The following is an 18,326-nucleotide window of genomic DNA, read 5'->3' as shown; positions in this document are numbered from 1 at the left end:
GACTGGTACTGAGGCAGTAAATTAAGCATCCTAAGGCACCTTCTAAATCTGTTCTGCACTGATTAGCGTGAGCCCATTTACCATAAACACCAGGGCATCTCTCCTCACCGATAATCATTTAAATACCTCCAGATTTAGCACTGGCAATGGCAAAAGAGCTCCGAGTGAGTGCAGAGAGGAATTAGCAAGTCAGCCAACTGTATTCTGTACTATCTTCCATTACAGCAGTGGGAATTAGATCAGAAGGGCAATAAACATCATTGGCTCAAATGATCCAGCGGCATTTCAGCTTCCTCTGGCCAAGCAGGGAATGAGCTCTGATAACCAGCAGCTGCGGCAGCCACAGCCTCCTAACAGCATTCCCAGGGGAGAGCTGATTTAAGATGTTCCTTAATTAAAGGACAGTCCCTCTTTTAAAAAATCTCGAGTCTTGAATCATCTGTGGAGAGTCAAAGAAAAAGAAAAGAAGATAAATGAAAGCAGCAGCAGCAGTAAAACACCTCTTACTCCAGCGCTGTGCAAATGGACACAGCATTAAAAAGGAGAATGTTGTTAAATAGCAACATAGCTGTCTATGGGTAAAAAATATTTCTGACCACTGAGGAGAGCAGCTATTCCTGGGTACACATAAGAAATAAAGACCCTGGACTGGACCACTCTGATTCAATGCAGAGTGATTTTTCCAAGAAGGGAAAAAAAAAGCAGATTTAACTCAACAAACAGCACCAGCTGAGCTGTTCCTAATTGTCCCAATTTACCTCCCCCCAAGCAGCAATTCCGTCTCTGAGTCACACATTACTCTGTCCCCTTGGATCCAGAGAGCCCAGCAGATCTTGGCAGCTGTGACAATTGGGATGGGCTGCACACAAAACCTGATTTTCCAAGCCGGGGAGGTGAGAGAGGCGCTTGGTCCCAGCTGGACTCTGCTGCAGGGGACACGGACAGCAGAGATCCACCAGCCTGGCTCTCCCCGTGTCCCCAGCACTGTGCTCACAGCCCTTTGCACACCCTTGGTGGCCACTCAGAGCCCTCTGATCTCCTCTGAATTCCTGCTTAAGCCCCATCTCTGCGTGTTTTGTTTTCTTCCCAGAAGCTGGGCTGCAACGTGCTTGTAGGAAAAGCGACTCATCTTCCTCCTGAAAGATTCCTCATGACACTGAGTCCTTCTCCGCCCCCAACAAGCTGCTCAGCTGCTTAATTACCTTCTCTGCCAGGAGCCTGCCTCTCTTTTTAAGGCTGAATTTTTCTGGCTTTCGCTTCCAGGCACTTGGCCTTCGGGTGGGTGACTGAAAAGCCCTCCACATGCAAGGAACTATCAGACAAGCCTTCCAACAGAGAAATTTTGTTTGTTTTCCTGCACCTGGATCGATTTTGTGTCTCTGTTTTGAAATCCCTTTGATGTTTCCCCCTCAAGTGAAATTGAACCCAACAGCACAGTGGAATCGAGACAAGGAGGGTACACACAGAAGTTCTTTGCTTTATCTCAGTGGAAGAGATTTTCAAGTTTTTCCCATTCCAACCCTCTGCCTTGGGCAGAGACATGTTCCACTATCCCAGGTTGCTCCAAGCCTCATCCAACCTTGCCTTGGACACTTCCAGGGATGCAGTAGCCACAGCTTCTCTGGGAATCTGTTCCAGAGTCTCACCTCTGAGCAAAGAATTTCTTCCCAACATTTAACCCTAACCTCATCTCTTGTAGTTTAAAACCATTCCCCCTTGTGCTATCGTTATTTACCCATGTAAAAAATTGCTCTCCTTTTTTTTTTTTATAACCTTCCTTCAACTTCTGGTTCAGCTGCAGCTTCTTGGCCACTGATCACCCTTCATGGTCTGCACACCAGTGACTTCTGTGTTCCAACAACTTTGCCACGCTGAAAAATCAAATCCTCTTTCTGTCTGTGTTGGCTGCATCGATTCTCACCTGCTCCTCAGCCTCCACAAGGAGGTTTGGGTCATCCCTGCTGCTCCTGTGAATATTCAGCAGCACTGACCCTTGCAGACACAGCCTCTAATGAAGACATGCACTGGTGGTTACCTTTCAGCAGATCCCATTTTTAGCTTCTTACAGCTGCCTGCTCCCATTGATTTACTCCTTTACTTTTCCTCTGTAGGGTGATAGTTGGATTTTGTCACTTCATTTTTTTTTCTTCATTTTCTAGTTTAGTTTTTCCTTTTTTTTTAAAGGAAAAGATATATTTTTGATTTTTTTTTCTTTCCCTGTCAAATCAATGCTGTTGTTCCCTCTAGTGTTGGTGGAACAGTAGTTTTTTGAGCATCCACTTACATACCTATGGACAATTCCAAATATTTTTTTTTCCACTTTTTTTTTTAACACTATTTTTTTAAACTGCTGTTAAGCAAGTCCAAATCTTTCCCACTTAATTATTTTTTAAAAAGAAATATAAAATCCAGAGATAAAAGCAAAATATTTTTGCAGTACCTGCTGATTTGGTGAAGATTTGGATAAGGAAGGATTTCCTTTGTGCATGGATGTCACAGGGGCTGGGAGCAGCCTGATCTGGATTTACCACTTCCACTATCAATTCCTTCACAGCAGCACTTCCAGCTGCTGCTTGTGGGGGTCTTTTGCTTATTTAAACACCAATAAACTGCAGAAAAATGAGGAAATTCTGTATTTTCACATGTTCAGTGTCTAGGGAAGTGCCTACAAAGAATTTGGCCTTCCAGGAAGGGCAGGTACCTCATCCCCTGTTGCCCCTCCCAAGAGCCAAATCTCCCAGGGCTGCCAGATTTATTACAGTATTTGTCTGGGCACAGACATTTAGACATCTACATGAAAGGTTTGGCCTTCTTCCATTTGCTTTTGGTCCTCAGGGAATGAAGATACACACCAGTGCCTCCAGCCAGGAGCATGTGCTGCCCATGGATAAGCAACCATGCCTCAGCCTCACTGCAGTGCAGGCTAAGCCAGCCGTGGAGAGGCAAAACAGGATTTTTATTTTTTTTTAAACACATGCCTCAGCCTCACTGCAGTGCAGGCTAAGCCAGCCTTGGAGAGGCAAAACAGGATTAATTTTTTTTTTTAACATGTGAAATCATGGAATATTCTGAGTTGGAAGGGACCTGCAAGGCCCACTGTAGTCCAAATGAGCTCTGTTTCCTCATGGCAGGGACAGAAAATGAGCCCAGGAATATTTTATTTCTGGGATAGATACAGATTCTAAGGCCAGTGGATAAGGTTCATAAAATGGTTTGATTCTGGAGGGATACATGTGACTGTGAGGAGAGCCCAGAGGGCAGAGGATGAGGCCCATCAGCAGCAAATTTCTTTGGGGGTATTTTACAATACTGGGGTCAACCCCTTCTGCACTGTGTACACCAAACCTTGTGCCGCCAGTGATGGTTGCTGTTCCCTGCTCCACAAAAATCCCTCTAAAAGCTCTCTTTCCCCCCTCCTCCCCAGGAACAGCACCGTTCTGAACTCCAAAGTCATCTCTGTGACTGTGAAGCCATTCCCTCGGTCTCTCCTCACCCCTCTGGAAATCGAATTCTCCCACCTGTACAACGTAAGTGGTTCCTGGGAATCTGCCCCATCCCATGGCTGTGCTTGCTTCTGCAGGGCAGGAATGTGTTGCTGCAAGGATGAGGTGGTTTTGATGGGCTCCTGGCATCTTTTTGCTGGTGCAGGACCCTTCAATTTTCCCAAAAAATGTAACACAAACTTCATTTCCAGAGCAGCAGGAAGGTGACACTGCTGGCAGAGGGAACATGGCCATGCTTGTCCCCAGTTCACACCATTTCATTGTGGGCATCATCACACAGGAATAATTGTGCACTCATTAAAATAAGTTGATGTAACTATGGTCTTCCTTGAGGAGGGAAAGGCAGGGGGAAAGGTTGTTCCCATTAATTCTGGAATATTACTCTTGTCCTCAATGCTTTCCAAGGCAGGCAGAATTTCCCTCCAGGTCCCTCTGCTCAGCCAAGATTTATGGGATGGACATTTACATACCCCAAGGTCCATCCTTGTGGAGATTAGATGCCCTCCTGAGGCTCTACAACATGAATATTAAGATCTGTTGTGTCTTTGGACTCTCCTGAAGGGATTTTCCAAAGCTGTCTCAGACAGCTGAAGTCAGAGGCAAAACTCTTCCATGGGGCTTTAAACACACCTGACCCCCTCCTGCAGGGCTGTGCTTTTGTCCCACAAAAGCAGAGGCTGTACTTGATCCACTTTCCAGAAGGGAGCAGCAAAAGGACTCTGTGTGAGAGGAGGGATAAGGAGGAATATCCGTGGGTTGAGTCAGGAGAGAGGCAGAGTCAAATCCCTCTGCAGTGCTCGTGATGCAGAACAAACCAAGGCACGTTTCATTCTGCCTTTTCAATCCCAGGGTGGCAAAAGCCATTCCAAAGATTTGAGATCCATGGCAGCTCACCTGGTGTATCTCTATTTCCCTCCTTAGGGCAGAGGAAGGGGTTTTACAGGACCCACATTCTTCATTCCATTCCAGACACTCCACAAACAGCGTGACACTGATTTGTTTCTATTTTCCCTTTCTTGTCTCCTGGCAGGGAACCACCAACCAGACCTGCATCCTGTGGGATGAAAATGATGGGTGAGTTCTCTGGGTTTCTCTTTAATCTCACAGGTCTCTTTGCTTTTTTTTTGGGGTGAAATCATCACAATTTTAGCAGTGATGTGTCAGTCCTTGCTCTCTCTACTTGTTATTTTCTTTGCCCTGGTGGGGAGTGCTTCTTCCTTCACACGTGCACTGCTTCTCTCTGATCTGTCCTTTAGTGCTGTTTTGGATTTTTCCACATAAAGGATGCATGAGCTGGGACCCAGGACTGTGGAAGTTTTCAGACTGAGCTCAGCACAGCTGTGCTTGGCTCTCTGCAGTGCTCACACCAAATCATGCACCATAAAGAGAGTAACAAAAAATCAGTTGCAAATATGGCCTGTGGAGGTGAAGCTCAGGTGATATGAACTTTACATTGTGCTGCTGTGATGTAGAAAAATTACTTTTGCCAGAATTCCAGTGATGACTGGTGCTGTTCAGGAGGGTTTGAGTGATGTGCTTGTGGCCAGCAGGGGAAAAAACCAATCCCAAGTTACCACGAAGAGTTGGGACCATAAATCCCACATGGGGAGTAGTTGTCAAAGAATGTGCATCTTAGAAAGGAAAAAAAAAAGCCACTCTGAAAGTGAGGTCTTAAATCCTGAGTGAACTTGACAAGGATACAAAGTGGTTGATTTAATGGTGGTTTTACTCCACTGACTTTTGCATCTCAGTTTGAGCACCTACCTGGCTCCTCTTCTGCTTGCAGTCAGTTCCTCTCCTTGAGATCTCAGACATTTGGCACATGCCCCTGCATTTATTATTATTATTTATTATTATTACCAGCAGCATCTGAAAAATGATTCCATTCTTGTCCTTTTATGCTCCATTAACTAGCATATGCACACAGAGGCAGGCAACATATTTACACTCAGCTCAGTTCCTGTTGGTCTGGGATTAATTTGGCATCTCTGAGTGGATCCAAAGCAAAGCTGAAGAACCCAGAGGTTCTCCCTGCTTGTGGAATCACACCTGTGTTGTAGCCCAGGGCAGAACTGGTCCCTCTGGCTTCTACTGAAAATTGCTCCAGTGTTAAAAGATGGTTGAGATGCAGGTGGAATTTAAAGAATTAATAAAAAGGGGTTTTATAATATTTTCTGTGTGCCAAAGAGTGTGTGGGTCAGCACAGAGGGTTGGATTGGTGGGCAGGTTCAGGAGCTGGCCTGCTCTGCTAGATCTGTTGTTTCTCCATGCTGGAATGGAATTAAAGCACTTGTACAACAACCCAATTTTTGGCAAGTAAAGGCAGGAGCTGGAACCATTGCCTCTTTTGTTCTGCACTCCATCCCATTACTTTTGGCTTTCCAAAAGCAGAGAGAGGGTTGTGTCCAGGAACATGGAGATGTTTCAGACCTGGATTTAATTAGCTGCAGTCTGAGCATGAAAAGAGCAAAATCCAGTTTGGACGTGGCTGAGGGACGGGGATGTCATTCAGGGTGGGTACAGGAATCTGTCAGAGCTGGCACTGGGAAGCGCCTGGTAGGACACAGATGAATATTTGCATGGACTGAGAGGTTTGGATGGCATTTCTGAGCTGGAGGCAAAGCAGTGCCCAGTTCAGCATCATCAGCATCCTAGAGAATGGTTTGGGTTGGAAGGGATCCTAAAGATCATCTCATTCCAACCCCCTAGACCAGGCATTCCTGCCCTGGGAGTTCTGGCTGCTCCACACTCTTCCTCCCAAGGCTCAGCAGCTTCTTGGGCTGCCTGTTGTCCCTCTGGGAGTGCAAGATGCTGGGATTCCTTTCAGTCTTTAATCTCTGCATCCTCATGGCACCAAAGAATGCCAAGAGCCGAGAAGGAAATTTCTTGGCACCAAGGCCACAGTTCAGTTTTCAAGGATGGATTCCAACCCCCCAGCAGATTGGTTGTGCAAATGCTGCTAAGCCTCCGCTTTCTCCATGTTTTGGGATTTTGGGGTGTGTGTGTGCATGCCTGCAAGTGTTTGCAATCAACATTTATAGTCTTGAGCAGCTGAGAAGCCCCAGATCCTGATGTCAGCAGATTTTTGCTCGGACGATGTTCCAAAACTTAGAGCTGATCCGGCAAGCTCTGGAGAGGGGAGCTGCCAGGCTGTTTGTGCAATATTTCAAAAGCTGATTTGCACAACATTTTAAAGCTGATTTGCTACCTCTGCTGCCTCCTGGGAAAGTCTAACAAAAGGCAAATTATGAAAACCCTGTTCCCCAGTCCTGACTGCTCACCTCAAGCAGTGCTCTGGTGCTGTTGAGGGGTTTGAGTCACAATTTTGGGTAATTGTTTCCTGCTTGGAACAAGAACTGTAGCACCCTGGACTTGTTGCTTGTTATGTGGTAGAGGTCCTGATTGGTGACTCTGTGACATGAAACCCCACGGTTCAGCCACTCTTTTGTTGTTCCCCTCTTTGCTCCCATCTTCTCCTTCCTGCCAGCCCTCCCTGTGGCCTGGAGGTTTTCTCATAAAGTGGTTGTGCAAATGGGTGAAACTAAGGATGTCCCATCCCGGGAAGTGTTGAGGATCAGGTTGGATGGGGCTTTGAGTAACCTGGTCTAGGGGAAAGTGTCCCTGTCCATGGCAGAGGGGTTGAATTAAATGTTTTTAAAGGTCCCTTCCAAGCCGAACCGTTCTGTGAAATCCTATTTCCCAGTTCTGACCAATTTAATGGATTTACAGCTCCATTTCCCTGCCTGTTCTCCCACCTGCTGCATTCCCTGCAGCCCAAGCCAGCCTGTGGATGGCCAATCCCCATTTGCTCTGCCTTGAATTATCACCTCCACAGCATGTTCTTTGAGGGTCCATGCTTCAATCCTGCTAGTGGCCAGTGTCACCCACTCATTCTACTTCAGCTGTGGAACCACCCAACCTACTCCTTCCTATATACTCCAGAAGAGACTCAGCACAACGAGCAAAAGCCCAACGAGGGCCGTTCTCTGTCAGAGCACAGAGGTCCCTTCCTTCACGTTGTTAATTCCACTGAGCCAGTCCACCTTCCAGTGATCAAACCTTTAACCCATACCTTAATGTTTTTGTGAACATTTGACCATTTAGAGTTCAAAGAAGAAAAATTATAGAATATAGGAGACAATTGTGAATCAGGTTGCTTTCTCAGAAGACGCTGAGACCCCTCAAGATTCCACTTTTGCCTCTCTCCAGGTTCCTACTCCAAGGATGGGTGGCCAGGTGGAGCTTCCCCACACTCACAGTCATCCACCTGAGGCTGCAGATTTTGGTGATCCAAGTTCCTCCTGATTCCAGTGACCCAGCCTCTGGATTTAACCCCTTGCCTCCTGTGACAGAACGGGTACAGAGGCTGGAAACCTGGAGCAATCCTCCCATGAGAGCTCCTGCTTGTTCCTGCAGCCACCTGAGCTTCCAATCCCATCCAGAGCATGCCAAAATCCTTTAAAGGCCACTTAAAATCCATGGGCCGTGAAGGGTTGGACTGTAAAATTGCAATTAGAATCAGACAATTATCTGGTGACCATGTGCTTCCTCTAAGATGGAGCTGTCTAACAGAGCACTTGGACATAAAAAAAAAGAGGAAGAACCCTTGAGTGTTCATTCATTTGCATTTAGATGGATATTTAAGCTTGTACTATTAACAATGGAGTTTTGATTTATTAATCCCAGCCCCTTTGAGTGACTCTGAGATTTGTGGGTGGCACCTCTGCTTCTCTTTTCTCTTTCCCTTGCTCCCCAACTCCTCATGGCATGAAATAAGAGGGGAGAAGATCAGGGACTAATTTCTGTTGTGTTGGGTGCTGGGAGTGTGATTAATGAGCTTAGCATGGGCTGGGTAAATTGAAAGTTGAAATCAGAGAATGATTTGGGATTCTCTGGCTCTCCTCCTAAGGGTGTTCATCTGGAGTAATTATTGGCTGCTTAGCCCTGATGAAGTGAAAACCCAGGCAGGATCTGGGCTCCTGCTCCCTCTTTCTCCTCCTTGGACAGGGGAGGAGTTGATAAATACATTCATGGTTGTGTGCTCATGCTCTTGTGCATCACCAGAGTTTCATTTCTCACCTGCCTTGCCCTGGTGCCCAACGGGGATTTCATTTGGCAATGGGAACAGGGAGACGGAGCCAAGGTTTGTTACTGGTGGTGACAGCATCACTTCATGTGTCTTTACAACTCCCCAAAAAGACATTTTAATGAGGTTGGAGTCAGTCTCTTCTCCCAGGTAACAAGTGACAGGACAGGAGGAAACAGCCTCAAGATGGACCAGTGGAGGTTTAGATTGGATATTAGGAAAAAATTCTTCACTGGGAAAGTGGTCAGGCTTTGGAACAGGCTGTCTAGGGAAGTGTTAGAGTCACCACCCCTGGGAGTGTCCAGAAAAAAAATGTGGATGTGGCACTTGGGGATGAGGTATAGAGGTGAACATGGCAGTGGTGGGTCAAGAGCTGGGCTCCATAATCTTTTCCAGCCTTAACAATTCCATGATTCTGTGGCTGCAGAAGAAGATGTGGGGCTGTTTAGTGTTGCAAAGCCCCCATGGGGCTGATGAATCTGGGTTCAGGCCATCAGAGCTGTGTTTGGGTGTTCTTTGAGCATGGGGTCAGGTAAATGAGGAGAACTGGTGTGAGATGGAAAGAGACGGTCACAAAACACAAAGTGTGGGATGTCTGCCAAGGGCATGGAGTGATGGGACAGGGGAAATGGCTCTGAAGTGAAATAAAGTAGGTTTAGATGGGATATTAGGATGAAATTATTTACTGTGAGGGTGGTGTTGGAACCCTGGAAACTGGAATGCCCAGGAAAATCCCATCCCTGGAACTGTCCAATGCCAGGCTGGACAGGGCTTGGATAAACCTGGGATAGTGGGAGGTGTCCCTGCCCATGGCAGGGGAGTGGAATGAGAAGATATTTAAAGATCCTTCCATCCCAAAATCCTGTGAAGTGTCTGGAGAGGCAACATGGGATCAGGCTGCAACAGGTGAGCACTAATTATCCCCTCCTTGGTGACAGCAGGGTCCAAGCCAGCTGAGGGATTGTATTTTATCCCCTGGTGCAGGAGACAAAATCAGGCCATGCAGGTGTGAAATCCAACCCCAGGCACACAAAGAGTGAGCTCCAGCAGGTCTGCATTGCCAGGGGAATCCTCATCCCACAGGGAACACCTGGCTCCATCGAGCAGCTCCTCTGTCTCATTTTAATAATTAAGCAATATAATAACCAGGCATTACAATAACTGATCTTAAGAGGCCTTTCCAAACCTTCCAAAATATTTGCATAAAAGCTTTTCTGCTCTTGGAAGAGAAAGCGCCTCGGGAATCTGTGGTTTTAATTCAAGGACACCCTCGGCTTCCCTTGGGAAAGATTGTTCCAGTAATTAAAGCCTTTCACCTACCTGACTTAAAAAATGCAAACCTCACTGTTTAGGAAGGTGACCTGCGCGAGCAAGGTTAGGCTTGGAGAACAAAACAAACACTGCCTCAGCTCTGGGGTGAGGTGAAATCACCTGGAAACTCGTGGTATCCTAAAATACAACTCCCAGAGGTTGAGGACAATCCTGCTCATGGGATTTTTTTCAGACGGGAACAGATTGAGGGGAAGGGTGTGGGTTGGTTCTGGAGATGCCAGGGACACAAACCACTGGGAGAGTTTTGAAGTGTCAGAGCAAGTTTTTTGGGGTGTTTTTGTACATTTGCTTTGTCTGAAACAACTCAGAGGAGCCCCCAAAATATCCTAGAAGGAGGAATTGTTTGTGTAATTTTTTCATAGGTTAATTGTACTCTTTAGTGTTTATGTTCCGGATACCCCATGAATTTTGAAATGCAGCTGCTTTGCTTGAAATTCCCATTTTTTTGGGTGGGATGTCCAGTGCCTAATCTGCAGAATCCCAAGCTGTCTGAATTCCTGACTGCACATCCTACAGGATAAAAGGAAAGTCCTTGCAAGGCAGCACAAGGAGCAGGACGCGGTGCGAGTTCCATGGGCTCCACACCACTTGTGGAAAGAGAAAGGCATTCACTTTTCTTTCCTGTGCTTTTTGGGGCTTTTTGTGATTCCAGCCTTGCTGCTCTGATTCCCTTTGGAGGGCATGTACAGCTCCCTTGGTTCTTCTACTCCCCACCACCAGAAACGTGTCACGCAGGAATTGTCTTATCTCTAACATCCCCCAGAAATCATTTTGCTCATCACATCAGTTAATCCACCTCCCAGTGCCTGTCTTTTGAAGAAAAGCTTTCCAAAATCAAGAAACAGCTTCTCTTTCCCCCTGTCTGTCACCCAGAGCATGAGTGACCCTGCCAGAGCTGTAGATCAAGCAGTCACAGCCTGGCTGTGCCGGCAGGGATGAATGATTCCCCTAGATACAGACACTTCACAGAATCACAGGATAGTTTGGCTTGAAAGGACCTCAGAGGTCCTTGAGTTCTACCCCCCTGCCATGGGCAGGGAGACCTTCCACTATCCCAGGTTGCTCCAAGCCCTGTCCAGCCTGGCTTTGGACACTTCCAGGGATGGGGCAGCCACAGCTTCTCTGGGCACCCTGTGCCAGGGCCTCACCACCCTCACAGGGAAGAATTTCTCCCTAATATCCCACCTAAATCCACCCTTTTTCAGCTTAAAAAAATTCTCCCTTGTCCTGGCTCTCCATCCCTTGTCCAAAGTTCCTCTCCAGCTCTCTTGGAGCTCCTTTAGGCACTGGAAGGGGCTCTAGGGTGTCTCTGACACTTTGATTTTTCCACACTGAACACTCCCACCTCTCCCAGCTGGGCTCCAGTGAAGAAGGGCTCAATCCCTGATCATTTTTTTGGTCTTCTCTGGAATCTCTCCAGGAGTTCCACGTCCTTCTGATGTTGGAGGCCTCAGAGTTGGACACAGTCCAGGAAGGGTCTCACAGGAGCAGAGCAGAGGTCACCTCCCTTGACCTGGTGGTCTGTTAAAACCCTGTGAGAAATCAGTGCACTGCTCTCCCCTTTGGATCTATTAATGACCTATTACATGTTAATTTTCTACAAATTATATATTATATATTTTTTTACTGCAACACTCCAGCTGTGGGGGAACAACACTGCCCTTTATGTGATCCCAAACATGTTCTGGTGTTTGCCAGTCCCCCTGTTCCAGCTCCATTGCCCTTAATCAGTTTAATTCCCCACATCTTCAGCTGCAAATCCTGTCTTTCCCAACTGCTCCTGTGGATGTGTTGAGGGAATGTCAGTGAGGGAAGAAAGGCTCGAGCTGGCTACACAGGGGCATGCAGGGAGGTTAATCTGAATATTCCCATTAGTTCCCCTGTGTTAAACCCAGTTAGAAGGATCCCTTAATTCAGCTTGTCTGACTGCACTCGCAGTGTGCAACCAGGCAGATGGAATTATGGTCCCAGGAGCCTTTTTCTAGCCCTGGGTGAGAGCAGACAAAACAGGGCAATGCAGTGAAACCCAGCCACACCTCCAGAGCCTGAGGATTTATCCCTGCTCAGCCTGGGCTCTGGGAGCACAAAGAAGGGCAGATTTCAGGGCTGTTTTGCCAGGCACCTCCTTTGTTACAAGGACACCTTTTCCTGATTTTGATTTATTAATCCCAACCCCTTTGAGTGACTCTGAGATTCGTGGGTGGCACCTCTGCCTCTCTTTTCACTTTCCCTTGCTCCCAACTCCTCATGGCATGAAATAAGAGGGGAGAAGATCAGGGACTAATTGGTGTCTCCTAAGATCAGGGACTGGGAGATGTTGCCTGGATTCCAGGTGTTTCAGGAAAGAGGTGGCCAATTCTGCCAGCACAAAGCAGCAGACCACAGGGCTGTGTCCATCCCTGTTTGGGATTAAACTCCTTTAAAGTTAAACTCCTTTGGCCTTTGCAGTGGTCAGAATTGTCCATGGAACTGGGAAAGCAAGTGCTGGACTGTTTTCCAGTGCCTTTCACAGCACAGGATGCAGGAGAAGCTGAGCAGGAGAACACAGGGCCTTTGCTGCCTGCCAGCAGAGCAGGGTTTAATGGCTTTTGACAGAAGGGAAAAGGGGACAGGACAGAGGATTCAGAGGCTCTGAATCAAATGTTGCCTTGCTTCCCTAGCCAAGACAGGAATATGGGTGGAATAAATGAATCTCTACAGACCTGGCAGAAGCTAGACATTGACACCTGGAGGATGCTCCCACTGGGAAGGGGCTTTGTGTTCAGTGATGTGATTCCCAACCTCAGCTCAGTGCTGAGGGTGAGAGCTGGAGCCTCGTGAGGTTCAGGATGGTTTCTGCGTTCACATGTGTTTGTCCTGTGTATTCTGAAAAACAAACAAACAAGAAAAAACAAACAAGAACCAGGAGCAGCTGAGGGAGCTGGGGGGTTCAGCCTGGAGAAAAGGAGGCTCAGGGAAATCTTCTGGCTCTCCACAAGTCCCTGACAGGAGGGACAGCCAGGTGAGGGTCAATCTGTCCTCCCAGATAACAAGCGACAGGACAGGAGGAAACAGCCTCAAGTCACACCAGGGAAGGTTTGGACTGGATATTTGTGGCATTCACATTCTTTGAAAAAATCCCTTCGCCCAGGATTTTTCTCCTGGGAAGCTGAGAGGCCTCAGAGAAAAAGGAAAATAATTTTTATCTCATTTACTTCTCCTGTGTTGTGCTCATGTGTAGAATGTGTTTGGAGATTGTTTATCCACATGTGATTGTTTGATTGGATTCTGCTGTGAGTTGTTTTGACTCATGGGCCAATTATGGCCAAGCTGTGTCAGAACTCTTTCCAGAGTCATGAGTTTCCATAATTATCTTTTTAGCATTGAGTAAGTATCCTTTCTGCCTTCTTTAGTATAGTACAATATAGTATCCCTTAATATAATATAGTAAAATAAAGTAATAAATTAGCCTTCTGAGAACATGGAGTCAGATGCATCATTCCTGCCTTCATCGGGGCATCCCTGCCAATAAAATAGATATTAGGGAAAATTAGTTCATGGAAAGAGTAGTCAAGCCCTGGAACAGGCAGCCCAAGGTGGTGGCTGAGTCACCACCCCCAGAGGGATTTAAAACATGCACAGATGTGGCACTTGGGGTTGATGTTTAGTGGTGAACATGGCAGTGATGGGTCAAGAGTTGGGCTTGAGAACCTTTTCCAACCAAAGAATTCCATGATTCTGTGGCTGCATCCCTGTCTTGCCTGCATCCCTGCCAGCTCTCCTGGAGCCATCTTCATGGACATGCCAGGCTGCTGAGGGTGGCTTGTGGTGGAAATCCAACTTGACTTCCCAGGTTGCATGAGGGGACTCCGGGCTGAAACAGCACAGCCCAGGCTTCTGTGTGTGCTGGTGGAGAGCTTTGGATCACAGCTCCAGGCTTTGAAGTGTGGGGAAAAAAGGGAAGATTGGGGAAATCTGCTGCCTGATTTTGGTGTGCTCTAACTCCAGTGACTCAACAGGGTGCAGCTTTGAGCCAGCTTCAAGGCAGGCTCAGGTGCACGGAGACACAAGGAGCTGCACAAGCAGAATGCTCTGCACCCTCTGTGTGTGAAATTCAGAGTGGAGTTGCTTTCTCTCCATGTGCCTCTTTGCTGGATTGATTTAGTCTGCCTTTATGGGCACAAGAAATTCTGTCTGGGTACAGAGCACCACTTTCCAAATGTTTCTATCTTTAAACCTGCAGATCTCACCAGGTCTGTGTCCTCTGGAATACTGGCTTTTCTGGGAGCTGAGGGCTCCAGAGCATCCTGTGCAGGATTTGAGGAAGGTGTGTTATGACCACAAGTGCCTCAGGACCAGGGCTGGACAAAGCCCAGACCATCAGCACTAGGTAGATGTTTGAGCAGATGATGTTTTATGTTTTATCTTTGCTAAGGACACAAGAAGAAGTTTCCTCATCAGGTTTCTTTGTTCAGCTTTCTTTCAAGACTGGGGCAAGTTCAGATGAACTTCTTAAAATGCCTCATTTTTTAATGAATCCTTGAACTGCAAGTGAGAAACAGCAGTATCCACCACAACCAAAATAAATTTTATATTCCTAAAATTTCATCATAGAATCACAGAATTGTTTGAGTTTAGAGGGAGCTTCAAGATCATCCCATTCCAACCCTGTTGGAATGAAAGTGACACCTTTCACTATCCCAGGTTGCTCCAAGCCCCATCCAGCTTGGCATTGGACACTTCCAGGAATCCAGGGGCAGCCACAGCTTCTCTGGGCAGCCTGTGCCAGGGCCTCACCACCCTCCCAGCGAAGAATTTCTCCCTAATACCTCTTTTTATCTATTTTGTCCATTCCAGTCCCAGACACCTCATTCTCATGATGGGATTCCATGGGGAATGGTCAGGGTGCAGGTTCTTGAGTCCATGCCATTGCTCAGAGGTGATGGACTGGCAGGATGATCAAGGTAGGACTGATGGATGTCGTGGAAAAGGCTCCAGAAATGGCACTGTGAATAATGGGGATGGGGAAAGTTTGCCCCTGTTTTAAAGAGGAGAAAAGGACTTGTGTTCATTTTCACCTGACTGCTTGTGCACCGTGCTAGAAGATGAAATGTTCTGCTAAAACAGCAGCAAAAAGAGGCCACAGTGCCCAGGATGCAGCCCTTGTCTAATGATGAACTTTCTGTGTGTCTGGGCAAATCAGTGTAAGCTTTGTGCCTCAGTTTTCCCTGAGCCTGCTGTGCTAAATAACATCAGACAGCTCCTCGAAATGTCAGGAAATCTGGGAGCAAGGAGCTCCTGTTAGTGAGCAAAAATGAGTGTTCCTATTTATCACTGAGAACTGGTTATCTAAAGGTGAGTTTGATGGTCAGACTGGTCACCCAGAGCAGCCCCCATTGTGTTTTTTGTTTTGGGTGGGCAGCAGGGAGTGTCACCACGTCAGTTTTGGTCTTCATGAGGTGGAATGAGGAGATTCAGGGCCACCACTGTGAGATTGCTCATGTGAGGGCACGAGGCATCAACCTGCACATCCCACCTGAGCTCTCCGTGGCCTCTCAGCCCCATGGCAGAGAGGATTAGCAAAAACATGGAATATCCAGCCTGCTCTGACAGCCAACTCGATGTGGAGCTCGACAGATTCTCCCAGTGGCCATCCTGAAAGGCAATGAGCAAAAGTCCTGGAGAGGACAAATCCTCTGTGTTCTGTCCATCAGATTTATTTGGATGCACTTTAACCCTCAGTCAGGAAAATAACTGATGCAGCGAGGTCAGAAAGCCCAATTTCACGGAATAGAATGATTTTCAGACTTGTCAAGGCTCTTTCCAGGGCTTTGCAAATCCTTTAATTCAATTACAGCGCTGACCAGTTGGAAGATGAGTGTTCATCTCCCAGAGCTCCCTTCTGCTCCAGGCCAGAGCTGCATCTCCAGGGGGTTCCATTGACATGTGGAATGTTGGTGGGATGTCAGGAGGGGGTTTTCTGGCTGTCTCTGAGGGAATAAATTAACCCTGTGCCAAAGCCTGGAGCATGGCAGGGTGAGGGTGATGGGGCCCTGGCCCTGCCCAGAGAAGCTGTGGCTGCCCCATCCCTGGAAATGTCCAAGGCCAGCTTGGGGAGGGCTTGGAGCAACATGGGATAGTTGAAGGTGTCCCTGTCCATGGAAAGACCCTGTGCCAAAGCCTGGAGCATGGCAGGGTGAGGGTGATGGGGCCCTGGCCCTGCCCAGAGAAGCTGTGGCTGCCCCATCCCTGGAAATGTCCAAGGCCAGCTTGGGGAGGGCTTGGAGCAACATGGGATAGTGGAAGGTGTCCCTGTCCATTGAAAGGTGTTGGAATGAGATGATCTTTAAGGTTCCTTCCAACTCAAACCACTCTGTGATTTTATGGTGGTGGCCTGAAGCCTGACCCAGCAAGAGCCTTGATCTTCCCAGGTTTGAGGAGAGCCTTTCTTGCTGCTGAGGATGGAAGTGCAGGTGATGCCTTGTGGAGGCTGACCTAGAACAGAGACTGGACAGTGCTAAAGAATAAAGTAGGGATTTATTAGAAAGGCTCAATGGATACACCTTGGGCAGCACAAGACCCCAGAGAGGGCTACACCCAAGATGAATCCAAAATGTCACAAAATACATGACCACTCACAGGGTCTCACACTTTTATAAGTTTTGGTCCATTTGCATATTGGAGTTAATTGTCCAATTACAGCTTTAGCTTATGAAGTCCCATCCTTCTTGTTTTTCTCTCTTCAGTCCACTGTTGTTTATGCTCTTGGACCTGAGATTTAGATCAGCTGTCCTTGGTCCCCAGCTAGAGAAGGAATTGTTTGTTTACCTGCCCTGTGAAGAGAGCTTGCTATCCCTCAATATGAAGCTTAGAAGTACACACTAAAGAAGTACGCAATCTGAAAAATATAAAAGCTAAAACTTGAGGCATCACAGACAGCAAAATGGGTGAGAAGCCCATCAGTCCCCCTCATTTTTGGGTGATGGATCCAATCCACCACCAGCCAGCCAAGGAGACAGAAATGGAAAGGGTCATAATTGCACTGATGAGTGATGGGCTGTCCCCAGAACCAGAACTGTGTCATTTTCAAGTGGGGAAGGAGAAACCCAGGCAGTGCTTTGTCCTCTGTCACCCAGGAGGAGCAGAGCAGAGCCACAACTCAGCTCTCCTGCCCTCTCTCACGGCTCTGCTGGTGGCTCTGAATAAAAGTTAACTGTGATCTGTACTGGGAGAAAAGGAGCCCAGAGGAGCTGGGATCTGAGAAAGTGCTATTCCTTGCTAGATGTGGTTGTTATTCATTTAATGGTGCATAGAACTCGTATGTCAAATCTTAAGGAAGGAATCTTCAAACCTCAGCAAGGCTCCTGACAGCTTCAAGGGCACTGCACAGGATTATCCCAGGGATTATCAATAAGCATGTGATTTTTTTCACCCATAATCCTAGGCTGGGGCCTGGGCAAAGGGATGTTGCAGGTTTTTTGGCTGTCAACTGGGATATCTTTACCTTTAATCTTCCACACAAGCCCAAATTGAAGCTGCAATAGTGTATCACTGCTGCTGGGAATTGTGTTCAGACAGATCTTTTCCAGTCCTGATATCCCATGTGTTGGTCAAAACAGTGCTGGATAGTTTCCTGACATTTAAAATATGTTCCAAGGCATTGTTTGGTTACTGGTAGTGATGAGGGAGGCAGGACTCTGTGATGAAAATCCCTAAAATCTAAGAAAAATGTGTCTTCAGAGCTGCTGCATGTGGAACAACACAAGGAGAGTGAAGGGAGCTCCCTGTGTCCAGTATTACTATGGGATCTGGGTCCTGGCTGGGAAAATCATCTTTCAGCTACAAAGGTAGCTGGAGGGAAGGGATTTTTGATGCATAAGGAGTAATTTAAACATGTCCAAGACATGGAGATCCAGTGTGAATGCAGGGATAGGGAAAGCACACACATGGCTGTGGCTGTGTTGCAGTCCAAATATTTTTTTCAGTCATTAAAGTTGCACTGATGAGTCCCAGGAGAGAATCTGCTGTTCGTCCCCAAGAGAAACAACTCAGGGTGAGACTTAAAATGTTTTGCCTGAGACACGTGGAACAGGGCAGGGGAAGAATCACTGAATTGCCATTGGAATGGAATGGAATGGAATAGAAAATGAATAGACTAGACTAGACTAGACTAGACTAGACTAGAATAGAATAGAATAGAATAGAATAGAATAGAATAGAATAGAATAGAATTTTCAGTTAAAAGGGACTTAATCATCAACTTCAACTGCCTGACCAATTCAGGGCTATTCAAAAGTTATTAGGAGGGTTTTCCAAATCCCTCTCAAACACTGACAGGTTTAAGACATTTACCACCTCTCTGGGAAGCCTGTTCCAGCATTTGACAACCCTCTGTGTAAAGAAATGCTTCCTAAAATTCAGTTTGA

The 18,326-nt window shown here is 47.0% G+C and overlaps 1 protein-coding gene across 16 annotated transcripts in view; it reads left to right on the top strand.

Moving 5' to 3' along the window:
• ADGRB1 (adhesion G protein-coupled receptor B1) overlaps positions 1-18,326 on the top strand; it is a 285,104-nt gene that overhangs the window by 161,721 nt on the left and 105,057 nt on the right. For all 16 annotated transcript variants that reach the window (XM_039714220.1, XM_039714252.1, XM_039714243.1 and 13 more), the window contains 2 exons: positions 3,425-3,527; positions 4,534-4,577. In XM_039714220.1, the coding sequence (XP_039570154.1) occupies positions 3,425-3,527; positions 4,534-4,577 (147 nt within the window). The remainder of the gene's footprint in view (positions 1-3,424; positions 3,528-4,533; positions 4,578-18,326) is intronic.

Source organism: Passer montanus, unplaced genomic scaffold, assembly GCF_014805655.1.
Source record: "Passer montanus isolate IOZ18808 unplaced genomic scaffold, ASM1480565v1 scaffold100, whole genome shotgun sequence".
Classification (NCBI taxonomy): Eukaryota; Metazoa; Chordata; class Aves; order Passeriformes; family Passeridae; genus Passer; species Passer montanus.
The sequence above is the reverse complement of the archived record's forward strand: the minus strand, read 5'-3'. Positions and strand labels throughout refer to the sequence as shown.